This window comes from Glossina fuscipes, unplaced genomic scaffold (assembly GCF_014805625.2).
Source record: "Glossina fuscipes isolate IAEA_lab_2018 unplaced genomic scaffold, Yale_Gfus_2 1, whole genome shotgun sequence".
NCBI classification, from domain to species: Eukaryota; Metazoa; Arthropoda; class Insecta; order Diptera; family Glossinidae; genus Glossina; species Glossina fuscipes.
The window spans coordinates 12,418,861-12,435,814 of NW_023998415.1; the positions used below are offsets into that span (position 1 = coordinate 12,418,861).

General features: G+C 32.5%; 2 protein-coding genes across 13 annotated transcripts in view; one reads left to right on the forward strand and one right to left on the reverse strand.

The window, feature by feature from the left end:
• Nucleotides 1-16,954, reverse strand: part of LOC119631952 (whirlin) — a 100,059-nt gene that overhangs the window by 30,671 nt on the left and 52,434 nt on the right. The window lies entirely within an intron of this gene.
• The window catches only part of LOC119631953, a 17,842-nt gene extending 888 nt beyond the window's left edge, over nucleotides 1-16,954 (forward strand). The window contains exons 1-2 of one of the 4 annotated variants that reach the window (XM_038024592.1): nucleotides 1,918-2,198; nucleotides 14,526-16,954. In XM_038024592.1, coding sequence (XP_037880520.1) covers nucleotides 2,149-2,198; nucleotides 14,526-14,754 — 279 coding nt within the window. In that variant the 5' untranslated portion in view covers nucleotides 1,918-2,148 and the 3' untranslated portion in view covers nucleotides 14,755-16,954. Of the gene's footprint in view, nucleotides 1-1,917; nucleotides 2,199-8,480; nucleotides 12,156-12,248; nucleotides 13,329-14,525 lie in introns of those variants that run through there. The other 3 variants (XR_005246729.1, XM_038024590.1, XR_005246728.1) reach the window with 3 other exon arrangements.

The following is a 16,954-nucleotide window of genomic DNA, read 5'->3' on the forward strand; positions in this document are numbered from 1 at the left end:
TATATATATATATATATATATATATATATATATATATATATATACATAAATGTACTTAAATGTATAAAGGCATGCACACAAGTGCATACAAATATCGAAGCATTGCATACAAAGCAAGCCAGTCTTATCTAATTTTCTATTTGCCACATAATGATGATGTTACAGAGTGCAAATCGCAAAAGCCCAAAACGACTTATGTTTTTGCGAAAATACCCACATACACGCAGCAAGGCAGCAGAGCAAACTAAATTGTATTATATGTCGTTTTGATATTTTTACATTTTTTGCAAGTTGTGCTTTGTTTGAATTTAATTAACCTCATCTAGTTTTTGTTTCCATTGTTTAAGCTGCTGTATTAAAACTTGGCCAAGTTTTGTTTGCCGTTTTTATTGTCCATACACAATTATATCTTCGGGTCTTTTATAATTGTTTGTGTGTGTGTGTGTGTGTGTGTGCATACATTTAATTTCATTCAATACCATGATCCTCATCTTTACCCCATCGTTACGTCGATAGCAGTAACTAAACGTGATGTGGTTTAGCTCGGCTGGTGTTGAATGTTTTAAGACAGTTACAATAAATTCCATGGGATTCCCATACGCATTCAAATGCCAAACCTGGATTTTTTATACCGACATATGAAACACAAAAGTTACCTTAATTTCGTCGAAACGTTTGCTAGTTTTTTTCTTTTTCTTTTTAATAATTATAGAGTTTTTTTTTTTTTGAAAGGAATAATGCAGGTTAAGGTAGCTTACTTCTCTCCCTAACACACGTATAAAAGTATATCATATTTAGAGGAATTTTTCCTTTACCTTTTCGTTAGTAGTCCATATATGTATGTCCGACAAACGATACGCTAAAGTTAATATATTTTTTCGACTATAGCAAACATTCGTTGGATTTGATGAATGTGTGTTTGTCGGTCATAATCATTTTCGAAATTTTGTACTAATTTCAAAACTGGGTTTTTGTTTTTCAAATATTTCAAGTTTTGTTTATGTGATTCGTTCAAGATGTCTTTCATTTTTTTTTTTTTTTTCTTTGTTGCTTTCATTAGAAACAAGAGTAAATAAGAACGGCTCCCGGCTTGTTTTTTTACTGTATTACAAAGGAATTTTCTAACCACATATGTTTCAGTCGATTTGTGTCGTCATATCTTCCCTTATATACGAGCATATTATTCATCGTCATGAAGAGAAACGTCTCCATAAGATACATTGCGTACGCTTCTCACTCATTCGATAGCTAATTGAGGTGATCTTTGTCGATGATGTTGCAAGACAGCTTTTACGTAAGTGTGTTAAAAAAAAGTTAACGGTAGTGAAAGAAAAACCTTCGAACTCTCTTGTTGTACACGTCGCAAACGTTATAAATTAATGTATATAGCATATTATAGAGACATATTAAATATGTATATGCATATACATATACGTATACGATATAGATAGAAAGATATACATATATAAAAGTCATTATGTTTAAAAGTTGTACGTGACTGCGATTTTTAATAGGAATTTTATTGAATTTCACAAAACTCAAAGCTTTTCTACGTCTACAAATATATACATATACATATACATATATACGAAACTACTTTCGTTTTCATTTTTTTGTTTTTTTTTTTTTCGAATTTAATATGAAATCCATTTATGACTGATAAATTGGATTTGGATTTTCTTTCATTAGTTTCGTACTGAAGGAAAAATTAATGCTTTCCATATACATGGCATATATACATATATTATAAAGCAATTAAAACATAACCGCTCATATAATATAATTTTTTCTTAAGTGTGGGATTCTCAATCAAGTTTGCTATAACTCCCTGTATCTGTCTGCCGGTCCTGATCTGTTGAATATCACAAAAACTTTTGCGACAAATTTAATTTTTTTTTTTAAATGTTGTCAAAAAAAAAAAAAAAAAAAAAAAAACGTTTTTTTCACAAAGTTAATTATTGGCCATAATTAGATTTAATTAACGAAAACTATTTCACGGGCCTACATGTAATACATAATTATGTTGCTTATAAAAGAAACTTTTGATTAAAGCAAACTGGTTTTTCATTTTGAATTCGCAATCGAAATGCATTGGTTACCGCATAAATTTTACGCGAAATATTAGAATAAGCCATTCATTCTAATTATATGACGCAGGGATTTCTGATAACTCAACACGTTACCTTGTGTGAGAAAAGGTCAATATTTCAAAATACGTTTCAAAAAAAATTTTTTTTTTTTTTTTTTTTTTTGTATGCACTTTTCAACAACATTGACTTATATATACATTTATGTGAAATACGAGTTTCTTGCAGCTATTCTTACATATGTTGCCTAACACATCACTCAATATGCCTACGGATTGACACATATATGACGACATTGTTTTGATAGTCGCATTTGATTACTGGGCAGTAACAACCTTCAAACAGCACGTGTCACAATTTCATAACATTCCAACAATTAGTTTTCAAGTTATTGTTGTTTTAGTGACGCGACTTTTGTAGCTTTCAAAGAAACGGAAAAATTTGAATTTTGTGTTTTGTTAAAGGGGAAAAAAAAACATCGCTTTTTAATACGAAAAGAAATATCGGTCACAATCAGCGTTGGCTTGACAGATATTCCGGCGGCTTTTGTCTTTTGTAACATCGATGATGTTAAATCCTTTGGCAGTAGTTTACGAAAACATAGGCCAAGTGCATGAAAACATTTTGGAAATTTCGAAAGCGTGAAGTTGCATAAGATAGCTAACATCCAAAAGATAACCCAAGGGATACTATCCCACCATTCCGCATGAATATTTATCCATGAGAGAGGTCTGTTCGAAATTGGTGATGCTTTTGCCCACTTTCGATCAAATACAACCACCTGTCGGAAATAGAGAGGATTTTTTCATGCGATATATCGCAATGGATGAAACATGAAATCATCACTACACTCCAGAATTAGATCGGCAATTAGTCGTGTGGACAGCGACTAGCGAGAATGATCTAAATCGATGAAAAAGCTTTAAGTCAACTGCAACAGTTATCGCGTCCGTATGGTATAATGGTGAGATATGCACGGTATGGTATAATATTCATCGACCATCTTGAAAAGTGACAAAGGATCAGTAGCGAATAGTATGCATCGTTATAAGTGCGCTTGAATGATAAAATTGTAAAAACGCTGCAACTTAGACCGTAGACTTCTTGAGTGATGTGATCTTTAAACGACGAACAATATGTTATTAGTGAAATTTATTTATGGCGCAAATGAGTGTCAATTTACTTATATCTAAAATGATGACGAGATAAACATGCTAACAAAACAAACTAGTAATGGCGAGCTTCATATCTAAAAGGAACCGTTTTGTCCAATCGTGAAAAATCAATTAACAGTTTGTGAATTCGTTCGATATCAATACCCAGAAGGGTTTGCGAAAGCCCAGACAGTGATTCTGAATCGATAGAAGCTTATCAGTCTGTCTGTCTGTCTGTCCATCTTATATTCTTGGGTTCAATTCGTAGGTCGCAATTTTTGAATTATTTTAAGAAATCAGTTACGTTGACATGCCTAAGATGAACACTTTTTAAAATAGGTCAGATCGGTGCAGTTTTTCGATCACTTACTTTATAAAACCTTATTTTGAAAATTCGTTATATGAATAACTGTCCTGAACGATATGCTGTACTTTGTTTAATGGTGGACCGTGTCACACTGTAGTCTTTTTGGTCGTTTTTTTTTTTCCTAAATACCCACAATACATGTAATGTGTAAAAAATATTCAAGCTTCAGTAGCATTTAGTAACATTCTGAAATTTGGTAGAAATATTTATTGAAATGAGTGAAAATTTCTGTGTAAAAATAATTCGGCAAAGTCTAGTGAAAATTGCGAAAAAAAAAAAAAAAGATGAGAATGTTTTATTTATTTGTCCTACGGTGTATTTCGTTTCGTTCCGAATCGTCTCGAATCGTTAAATTTGATAAGTCATTTTTTCATATTGTGTGTGCAAAACCAACCTATGGTTTATGGTAGGTAAACAACGTACACGTAATCATCTTGTACACACATATATTGAATAAATTATATAATTTTCTTTTTTATACCCATAACCGAACGATAAGGGGTATATTCATTTTGTCAAAAGGTTCGCAACGCCCACAAGGAAGCATCAGAGACTCCACACAAAGTATATATATTCTTGATCAGCATCAAATCCTAAATCTAATTAAGTATGTCCGTCTGTCCGTATGTCCGTCTGACCGTCGATCCATCTATCTAATGTCTGTTGTAAACATTTTCCTGGCTGCAAAAATGAAGCTACGGATGTCAAATTTGGCATATACATTGGAAGTTTTCGTGCGCAGGCTGGTATTGAAGTTGAGCCAAATAATTTGAAGGACACGGGTACTGTAGTAAACTAAGAGTATCTATGTTTGTATGTATGCTAATAAACTAATGTACTATAGACGATAAATCTGTAACAATTTAAATGCATATTCTATAGACGATGATGTAGTATCTGAACAAAGATTAGGAAAAAATGACTATGCCTACCCAATATTTTAGTGTTTGAAAATTTAATTTTTTTTTTTTCAAAACCTTTATAAGGCGGAGAAGCAAGCTCCAATAACCCCATAAACTAAAAAAAAAAAATCGTTGGCCAGTTTCAAATTCGGAATTCACCTAAGGCTGTCCGTGTTCTCGTCAGTCCATCTGTCCGTCTGCCCAACTATGTAGTATTTCTAGTAAACATTCTCCCGTTAGCGAAAATTAAGTCTAGAAATTTGCAATAGAATTTAGAAGTGACTTAATTGACTTACACAGGGATATGTCTACAACGTCCACACATCTATGCGACACAATCTTTTTGAAAATAGAAAAAATCAACCGCGTACACTGCATATTATATTATTTTATGAAAATTTAGTTCTTTTACTCTTTTTTCTAGAATAACAGTAATGGGTATAAAAGATTCGGCCACGAACAAATATAATTTTATCTCGTGTTACTGATTACATTCGATATTAACGAAATCATACATGTTTGCTTGATTTCATTTGAAATCACTAAAATACTTGAAAGCACTTTGACATAAGCAGACTATTATTATACAACGCCCTCAGAATTCACGTGAAAGTAAATACAATTTTAAAATTTTTAATTTAATTTTTTTTTTTTTGAAAAATATTGTTTTCACATCAGGTTGGATGTTAAGAAAGTTACTTTAGAATATATCCGCCTGAGTGGCCGAGCAGGCAAGAGTCTCGACTAGCAACTCAATGGTCGTGGGTTCAAATCTCAAGTGCGATAGAGGTTTTAATAAAACCGAAAGCCGCCGCCTTAGATGCATGCTAGTGCTTTTAAGACTTTAGTCTTAGAATTTATTCTCTGGCTAAATTTCTAATAATAATAATAATGATAATACTTTAGAATAATTATAGATTGTTTTGATTAAAACTATTATTCACTTCAATGAATACGTTTGCAGTTATTTCCTTTAATGTCCTGAAATAAAAAATTACGGAACACATAGAAAAAGAAGTAATAAAATTGTGTTCATACTAAAGCGAATCCCTTTTGCAGACATGAAATTTTGCCAAAACAAGATAAGCATGATGGCAAGGCTAAGACATAGCTGTCGATGACTAGTTTGATCTTTATCTATTCATATATCTTTGCGAAAAAATCGAATGAATCGAAATATATCTGGGCAGCATTTTGGAGCCGATTAGAATTTTCGCTGTTTATCAGATTTAATGGGTACGGCTTTGCAATGTGTTATGTTTAAAAACCAGAAACAAATGAAAACATTCAAAAATTCTCCTATTCCTTCAAGGGCAATCATCGGAAAGTTCTTGTAATATCTTGTATTAAAAATTTGTTCAATTTTAATTGCAACATGCGTTTGATTGCAGAAGCGGTTAAGCCATGTCTACAGCAAGTAACGAAAGAAGTAATAAAGTAATGCATTGCGCGGATACCGTTTCACGCAATGTAATGTTAATTTATTGCTGATACCGTGGCATAGTTCCATTGAAAACGTGGGAAAAAAGATAAAAATTGAACGTTCAATGAAATAAATATGTGTAGGGAAAGAAATTAAAGCAATATCATAATCGAATGTATATGATGGAAAAATAACAAACAGCATGGATTTCTCTTAATTGCGAAAAACATGATTGAGGCGATTCTTAATTTGATCTCGAATTCCACGTGATTGTCAAACGTTTGCAAATTTTAAGATGTGATTAATCGTAAGAATTGGAGTAGATGCGTGTGCTTGTGTATGTGCTATGAAAGGAAAAGAGCTTATACTGAGTGGCCTTAAATTGATTGATTGATATATTAATTTGATTTATTCGATTTATGCTCATTTACGAATAATTATTATAAGATTATCATTTATATGATTTTATGAACGCGTTTATGTCAATTACACTAACGAAAATTGTAAACATTTTAGATCAAATATTTTAGCACAAATTTAGATAAGAGTCATGTCTTGCTTTAATTTACTGCTTCTCTTACTGAAAGATAAAATTTTAATGCGAGTCGTCTAATATGTGCATCCATAGAAAGCTATAGCAATTTTTGATATTATTGTTGTTACTATATCATATCCTAAGTAGACTTTATTTGCTGTCGGTACATTGTATGTCTGCGAGTTGAAGTTTTTCTTTATTATCTTTCTTGCATGACCTACTTTACCTCTCCCTACCTTACAAAACAACGACGTTTCCCACACTTATACAGAATGAATATATGCGCAAAACAGGTCTTGATTTAACAGGCCGTCATCAATATGCCAAATAAAGTAAAGATCTGATGACTGCGAGCTATTACCGTCGCGGGGCAATAAGAAAAAAAACTTACTTTCATAGCTTCATTCCGCGTTCATTCTGTAAATTGTAAAGGTGAAAACAAGAAAGTATTCATTCCCCTACATACAGGTATCGGATGAGATATTTTTAGTTTGTTTTTGTTTTTTGTCTTTCTTTTTTTTTTTTTATTTTAATTTTGAATCAAGTCTTTTCACTATGAAACTTAATGGGAATTATTTCGTATTTTGGCTCAAAAATATATATTTAATTGTGCGATACATTGTTTGTTTTAAAACCGTAGAATCACATTAAGCATTCAGTGTCGCAGTGCTAATTATTGGGCTAAAAACGATTCTGTGTCTGCTATTAGTCAAGTCATTAAACAGTGGCCGTTAAATCAGTTTCGTTATCTTCGAATTTTTTATTTCTGAACCGAAGTCATTGTGAATAAGATTTTAAAATATTATAGTTTATTATTAGAGATAGAAAAAGTTAAGTAAGTGGTTTCAATAGTTAAATGTCGATTGAGCAAAACCCACCATCGCTAAAAGCCTTAGTCGCTTTACCAAAGCAAAGTGCAACAGAGTTAGAAAGCGCCTAAGCGATTCAAACCCATCCGGATCCTGGGAACTTTTACTTGGGTTATAAGAATAAGAAAGCCTAGCATCGCCGTGCAATGGTCAACTTGACAGTGGCTTTCAGTGATGGAACACAGTGCCGTAAACATTGTATAAAGATATTAAAGAAACAGACCCTAGCTCTAATCTCGCTGCCGTTATAAAGACGCCTGGCACATCTGACATGAGATCAAGTAATTTCTTGTGTTTTTTGTAAGACAATTTCTTTGATTAGTCGCTTACAAAGTGTAAGTCAACTAACTAAAGAAACGTTAATGTATGAATTTCGGTCACAAGACCTAAGGTAGGCATCCTCTTCAAATACGCCATTGCCGACGACTATTGTAATGCCCTCTAACGATCAAAATCGAGAGCGGGTATAATTTCACATTGAAAAGGTACTTAATGTCGTGAGAAGATTGAAGAGGCCGACAGCTGTTTCAGGTAGGCATCAACTTATTTCACATACACAAGACATATTCAAAATCTATTCTACCTTCATACAATGGTAAGTATAGAAGAAGTTTTTATAACCTCTGTCTTAAGATTTTTATTGTAAATCTCCGATATAATATATATATATATATATATATATATATATAGTGGACGAGGGTGATTAAATTTTTCTGAAAACGAACAGAAAAACCGCTACAATGGTTAATTAACAAGCATTTAATTGCAGCTATAATTAAAATACATATTTTGCTTATAAAATTGAAAGTGTCTACGGAACAGTTATATGTACACGTACATATATGCACATTGTGCAAAAATTGAATCAAAAAAAAAAAAAAAAAAAAAAAAAGAAAACGCAAATGAAGAAAGAAAACCAAACCAAAAAGTGAAAGTGAAGTTTTTCACTCGTAATCACCAACAGCATTAACACAATTACCTTTTTGCAGCCACGGCACGTACATATGCACAAATGGTAACTAGGTAGTGAAATGAACAAATTTGTTAACCTGAACGAATCAATTTAATGTTATTTAAAGTTTAACAGTCTTTTGTTTTCTTTTTTTTTTTTTTTTTTTTTTTTTTTTTTTTTTTTTGCATACACCGCGAAATAAACAAACAAACAAATTACGCCTCATCAATCATATGCTCACTTTAAAGTTCGTTATACATACAAACTATGTAAATATGCAAAGAGGGATGCGGTAGGAGATGGATGGTCGGAAGGCTACATAGGCATATGCACTTTGTATAAATCACGTAGGCAAAGTCGACTGGTGCCAAAAAAAAAAAAAGAGAAAAGAAAAAAAATAAATAAATAATAATAATAATAATAACGTAATGGATGTACATATGTTTCTCTTTCTCATATTTGTAGCTGCACACAATACAATTACGATTAATTTCCGCAGAAATTTACTGTTAACTCGATATATGAAATTGACGGGTGTAGCATTGTTGCGGAAAATGCACTATGAAACGATTTTCCGGTTTACAACCACTCAAAACGAAACCAGAAAGCAAAAAATAATAAAATAAAAGAAAATTAATTACATTATATTTCTTATTCATTTACTATTTACATATCACATAATTGATGTTATTTGTGTGATGGTACATTCTTTATATTAATTCAGCAAAATGCTTAATTGAAAATGAACTCCGTGCAAGAAAGGAGGTGATTGCTTTACCAAGGGCCCAAAAATCAATTGACTTTCCGTTATTAACATCGACCTTGATCAAGACCTTTTTACTTGTCCATGTTTTGAAACTTGATGTCTTATCTTGGAATATATCAAAGAAATGAACGAGATCTGGAGTTCCGCAGTCGTAAAAATCAAATTCCAAAACTAACTGGTTAATGTGAACTGAGGGATTCGCCGTTGATACAAAAGAAAAAAGCCGTTTCAACGATAAAATCGCATTTATCGATTTTTATTTCGTAAATCTTTGATTCGTTTGGCTTCCCAATGATTTACACGCTGCAGATAACCCATTTGCATTAAAAAATCGACAAACAAATCGAGTAACGTTTAAGGGAATTATAACATCACTTAATTATCTCTTATAATAGCTTTTAAGCGTTTTCGAGAAAGGCTTTTACATTCAATATTCTAAAAATACGCGATAATTGCATTTCCTTAAAAAAAAAAGTTGATCCCGATTGGAATGAATGCAAGCTTCAATTAAATTCTAAGAAGAAACAAATTTTTTTTAATCTGTTTAACTCTTTTGTAAAGAGTTCAACAGTTGATCCAAACTTTTTAATTTTTTTAATTTCGATATTTAAACTTTTGAGAGCAATAATCAAAAGGGCGAATAGATAGGCGGGCAAACGTAGTTATCTGTAATCAACCCCCGTACGTTTCTATAAAATCTATTTGAAATACATATTTAAACACGATATGCAAACACGATTTTCATTATGCGTATAAAACTTTTCTCGTTATGAGTATAAGAATTATTTGACCTGAAATATTTTTAATGCATTCCGATACCTTGTAGAATAGGTATATTACTGGCCACAGCCAGTCACATTCTTCTGTCCACCGATCGAATGATCATTCCACTGGCTAAAGTCGGACGTGCGATATGAAGGCTTGCGTAGACGACTAAACTTAATTTCAAACGTTTGATTGGTCGTCTCGCTAAGATAAGTAAGCTATTAAGCAAAATTGATGTAAGAGTCGTCCTACAAATTTCAAAAATTTAATTATTATTTACTTCTTACTAAAGAATGTTGACAAAATTGTGAAATTTGCAGTTTGGCTTAAAAATTCCCAAAATCAACCCAAGTCGGTCTACCTACATTTAAAAAAAAAAAAAAAATCTAATAATTTTGCAAATTTTTCTCTAACTTAAAACGAAAAATATTTATTTATTGGTTTTGAGATTGAAATATCATTGATCATATGATTTGTTATATACGCTGCATATGCTACAATGCGTTACATGATTGACATATCGAATGAACGGATGTTCACTGTATCTTTCAATCGAATATAGCTTACAAAGTAGTAATGGATATTAAAAGAGTAGAGATATATAAATACGAATTTACACAGAGTTTACACATAGATGAAACTAACACCACGTGTAGCACGTGGACATATGTGACTAACGTTGCGCACCTCTGGCAACAATTATCAACAATTTGCTTAACATCAAGTTTTATGCCAAATAAAGAGCATTCGGATTATGCCCTAACTTCCGTTGAAAGATGGATACGTTTTAAAAATCCTAGGCGCACAAATTCTCATTGACTGAATCGCCTTGGCAAATGTGTGTTGGGATCAGAAGATTGTGACCTATTATTAGTATTTGAAGTCTATTGAAATGATTAATACTAAACCCTACATACATTAATTAGTTCGTTCATTTGAATCGTTCGCTATTCAAAAACAAGCGAAATATCAAAAAAGTCAACGCAAAGTCATTTTCTTTCTTTACTAACATCCGAGTATCCATCTATAGGTGAAATCGGTTCGCAATACGTTGAGAGCATTCAACTGGGAAATGCTAGTCCATTCGGCTTACTCAGCAAATCCGAATCCATCCGATCATCATTTGCTTGCATCGAAGGCGCGCACACACTTGCAAAGCAGCATAGGATGACCAGTTTGCCGCAAAGGATCAGCAATTTTCTGACGTGACATCTACAGGCAGATTATCAGGCAGATGGAAATATAGTGTCCGTAGTGATGGACAATGCTTCGAATACCATATATTTTATATATTATCATTTTCATACAGTCAACGTGTATTTTGTATACAACAATTCCGGTCTCATATTTATATAACTATGCATTGCTTGCTTGCTCTGTTCCAAAGCTCTTTTGAAAATCTAAGACATATTAAATTGGCTGCTGCGATTGCAGCACTCGGAAGTTTAAGCAATTATGCGAATTTTTGATTAGCATAATTGAATTTAATAATTTATTTATATATTTTTGTTTATCGTGATTCAAATTGGTCGTAAATATTTCAACCAATTATGATAATAGAGTGCATATAAAGTTCGTAGCACACAACTCATTGGTAAAGATTTATAATGAAAATTCAATACTAAACGATCTGGGTTAAAGTTTTAAGCTTGGCAAAAGATGGTATTGAACCTAGCTAGATCAGCTCCCGAAACTACCGACCGCTTTAAATTTTCTGATTAGTTCGGTTTAAGTACGACATTGGTAGAGTATGCGTGTTGAGCAGCACTGATTTCATATTGCTTAGCAAGTTCGATATTGAGATTTAATTATATTAACATTGTTTACGTTTTTACAAAGGACCATGAACAGGTTAAGTTAACTTAAGTTATGGACAAGAAATTTCTCGAAGTACGATTAGAGACAAGTTTATCTTTCTTAAGAAAGTCAACGAATCAATGCTGCTATTTATTAATTTAACTAGAAAGGAGACACCTAGGAGGAACCTTAGCTTCTCTAGTGAAAGACAAGCTAATAATAGCAATCTATTTTTCCCATAAGGTGACAAGGAGACTAGCGGATTCGATTCGAAACTGCTTTGGGCAAAGAGTATGAATTGCTTGTGATCTGATTCTATTGAATTGATGTAAAAACTGTACAAAGGAGGCCACAGTGCAGAGGAATTTTCCAAAATAAGTCTTACCAAACTCATGTATAAACTTTTAATAACATGTGCATCGTCGAACTCTCTCGATCATCTTTTAATAATGGCGAGCTCAGTCCTAGCTAAAGGTCTTCCTAAAAAGTGCGTTACGATTGATCTGTCCTTAAAGAAGGCACTCCGAAATGAAGAGATGTAAGTTGCAATAGTAAAAACTACTTTCCATAGTTGTCAAATAGATATGCATCTCTACCTTTGTGCAGTGGGATAAGAAGGTAATTTTTTCAGCATAACGGACACACCAGTGCCAGCTAGAGATTGAATGAAAATGTTTGAAATTATGTTCGCATAATTCTTCCCGATACGAAGTAAGCATGAATGGGGATACGCCATTCTCCCCGCGGGACACAGCTACGCTTCAGTAACGTTAACTCCTAAAGTACATCCAGCTCCGAAGTAGTGATATTTCGAATAAAAATATGGTCACATATTTGGTACGGGTAATTGCTCGGTGACGATTTCATGATCGTCAGAGGAATCACATGACATCAATGAAGGGACATTGGAGACCTTCCTCTTGGGTTAACAAATTTCTAAAAATATTTAGGATTAATACGAAGTGATGTTTCTCCATGTATATGCCAAGACTTTCTTGAGTCCTATAGTTGAGTCTACGCCTATCCACAGAATATTGCAGATAATCCTAAGAAGACCCAATTTTCAAATACCTGTTCAAAAAGTTTGTTTTTCTTATTTTTATAGCATTTAAGTATCCCATTAAACAACGATGGATGGGTGTTCCGATGGGATAGCTCTCTAGTCGAAACGACTACTGAAAGGGCTGAATTTAATAAGTAGAAGAACGATGGGATATTGAGATATCTATTTCCACAATTATGACCCCAAGATTATAGTTAGTTAGCTGTTGTGCTTGGAAGAAAGACACTTGGCCTATTGGTATGGTGAAGTGGGCCTTCATTATCCCCAGAACTAGCATACAAGCATTGAATTGAGTAATGGATCATATGCATCCTCAAATAAACTGAACGCTAAACAGCGCCTAACTAGTACTTTCGGGAAATTACAAAATCAAGGATCAACGAGTCTTTCAATACAATTAAGAACTTGACTATATTGAAAGAGATTCAAGTCTGATAATTCATTATAAAACATAAGGATCATATAACCACAATTATCACTAGGACACCAACTGACATGAGGAAAGTTAATCCGAAGATATTCATTCGTGAACGATTCATTTATTCAATTTAATAATATTATTTGTCCATCCGTCCGCTTCTTCATGTAATATCACAAGGGAACATAAACCGATGTAAAGGTATGAAAAATATCTTTCATGTTCGTATTGTTGGGAGTAAATTAACTTTGATGAGCCTTTCGTAAATATTCCTTTAACAGGTAGAAAATACGACAAATAAAAATTCACGCACACATAAATCTTCTGTAACTTACAAAATATAATAAATATTGAAAAAAGATTTCACATAAGTATCGAAAATGATTAAAAATGGTCCCAATCGATTAGTTAAATATAATGGATAAGGTGTACACTCCCGCTTCGCATTACGGTGAGTATCGTGACTTTCGTACAAACTTATAGCAAAAACTCTTTTTCATTTTTTCTTCCATGCGCATCGAAGAAAGCAATAAACCTGTTAACTGTTAATAATGCGAATAACTCGTACGCGTTCCTCGTTTATTAAAAGAGATGTTAATTTATTTAATTATCCGTCTCGCTTTCGCGATACACCATATATTTTTAGCCTTAACTCAAATGTTTGATAATTATGTCAATATTATATTAATATCAGATGTTCAACGAAATTTCTATGCCCTACATTATTTAGGCAAAGAGTAAATTAAGTTCGTTGAGATGTATGCAAAAGTCAGAAGAACTTAAGATAGACCCAGATTTTATTAGACCAATAAATTCTGAATTGATTTATATAAGTCTATCTGTCCAGTTGAATTATCCGAAATATTTTAATGAAATATATTTTGGCCCAAGGGCGAAGAAATGGATTGGAAATGAATTGGATCAGACAACTTTGACGGCTATATGTCATGAATATAACGTCCTATGAATAATTGTTGCATTTTACAATGTTTTTTAGCCAAAAAACAAACGACAAATTATATATTTTTCTATTAAATGAATACGAAAAATTTAGATCAGATCGGATGGGATCAGCTTTTGAATTGCTTTACATATAAACGTTCTCGTATATGGTAATAAGATCTATTGGTTCGGATTTGTGATTAAAATTGGTACAGACCACAATCTAATTTTTTAACGCATATATATGTATATATGTATTTACTGCCTTAAATTTACACTACATGTGCCCACTTTAACCCACATCAGTGAGCAAATAAAAGTTAAATCTTTATACGGCAACATAATGCAATTCTATATATATATATTTTGATGAAAGCCGGTGAAGAGCTTGTACTATATGTTTTAGTTATAAAATATAAATCGTAACAAAGTTTTAAGCTCTAAACTATTCAAAAATATATGCTTCAATTTTTTTTTTACTTCAGGTGTATGGAGAAAATGGATTCGTATTTAATGGAAATTAAACAGTTGAGAATACCGCGCCCAAAATATGGACCTAGTGGTAGCAGTCCGACACGTTATCATTTGGATCGCCCCTATACGCCACCGCGCGATTATAATATAAGCGGCAATGAAAACAGCTTAAACAGTCACACGACCGCCTACCAAGAGGGTGGTGAAGACTTTCAGCCTTCATCCCATAACAAATTCTAATATTCGCAAGAGAAATTATAATTTAAAAAAAAAAAAAAAAAAAAAAAAAAAAAAATATTTCATAGCTTTTATGTATCCTCTTTTTCCGTCTCTTTTTAAATTAGCTTAAGAGTGCATGTATGTGTGTATGTACTGTTTCCAGTAAAATGCTTTATAATTTGTAAATTCTTTAAGAAACATTAATTGTATTTTGTTTTATGATCCCAATACATGAATGTAAGAAAATTGTTTAAATTTTTTATAATACCTACCTACTATCGTCGGTATGTTTGTCGAATGTTTGTAACGTATTAAAAGATAATTTGAATGCTCTGTAAATATTATATGTATTTTTTACCATAGCGTAAATAGCAGACTTAAAATTAAAAATTCATCAGACCAATCATACGCTTGTCGGTAATTGTATTAAAATTATGTTTACATGATTTGCAAAATTTGATTTAGAACACCACCAAACTTGATCTAAATGGGTTTCCCTTTGTTAGTATCGGGCTCAATCCAATACAAATAGTGAGTTGAAAATTAGTAAGAAAATTATTCTAGTCTTTGGAAAAATCTTATAGGAATTATATAAGAATTGTGTTTTATTTTGGTAAGCGAAGGGATTGGAAATGAGTGCTAGTTGGTCTATTAATATCATTTGCGCATTTGATAATCATTTATATATAGAAAAGTCTAAATCAATATCACATAAAATTTAAATTATCTGGTAACATGTCAGTAAATAATCTCCGAAATTGATATTAACAGATATTATCTCGAACGTAGAATCAATGTTACTACGAAAACGGGTGTATGCCCCCCCTCGCCGAAATCGTGAACTCAATGCATACACTAAAGATTTTTAAAGTTCTATGTAATGAATTACGGAAATAAATCATTAAATAGACACCTGAAGAACAACCATTGTTATCAGTTACCGGGTACACTGTTTTGTTTTTATCTTTAAACACCGTCCATTTAAGTTTGTCGAATCCTTTCCATCCAAAACAATTTGTTATACCCTATGCTATTTCTAGTAAGGAGGTACAAAGTTTCCGTGGATGGATCAACAAACACCCAGGAAGACTTGGTATTGGTCCATATTTTATTACAAAGCTGAAGTGGAAATTAATTTTTAAATCTCTTTAAGCCGTCCGTCTGCCTGTCTACTCGATGTCGTGTTGTGTTTAGTGCACGCACATGTTTTGGCCCAAGAAGAAATGCTCTTGCAAAGTCAACCAACTCCTATATATATTTTTTAATATTTCTGGACAACAGCCAGTGAAAATTATATATTTTACCGTATAAATAGGGAAATTTTTGATAGTATAGAGAGAAATTTTTGAATGTCGTCCTGCTACGTAAAGTTCCTTGTGAGGGATAATCTTTTTTATAAAAGAACAAATCCTGCTTTTTCGTATTTCGCCATAATAATTAGCCCAGACCGATGATTTCACCTATAAATGCGCTATGAGAAATTTTGACTACATAGATCTATTTTTTTTTGGCTATGAACGCCGTGTTTACCGCTCGAATCAAATTCATTTTCAAACTATTTGATTTTGAAAATAATAGCAATGCAAAGTTTTAACTTTTGATTTCAAGTTTTACGACTTCCCCGGACGGGGTGGGCTTGGCTAAGTGAACTTGACTATTAACAATAAATGAATACCTTATGATGGCTTCCAATGCGACGAAATGTCATAATATTCTATCTATTTTCGGGTAATAGATGTAAAATGAATTGACCTACTAGAGCTGCACTTGAAAATTTGGGTAATTCTTATAAATCATATAATAATACGTAATTCACAAGCAAGTTTACTTGTAGGTGCAGGTGTTACTATGTCTCTACATCATGTGTAACAATGCTGGATGCTGGAAATCTTGGACAGATGATACCTTAAGAGAAACGCATTTAAGTTTGGTGTCATATTTTCGGTCCGAACACACGTTGTCACATAAACTGAGCCCGCAATTAAATTAACGTGAATCTTCAAGAAGGGAAGCAAAGTAAATCTTACCTTAATTTTAAATGTCAGGCAAATAGATTTAAAATTATGATTTACTTTTGATTGCAATCAGAGAGATATATGTTATGCGTTACAAAAGTATTGATAAAATAAAAAAGCCTAGTAACAGTACTGTATTCGTGATTGATAAGGTGAATGAGTGGGTGAATCAGTGAGTGAGTAAGTGAGTAAGTGAGTAAGTGAGT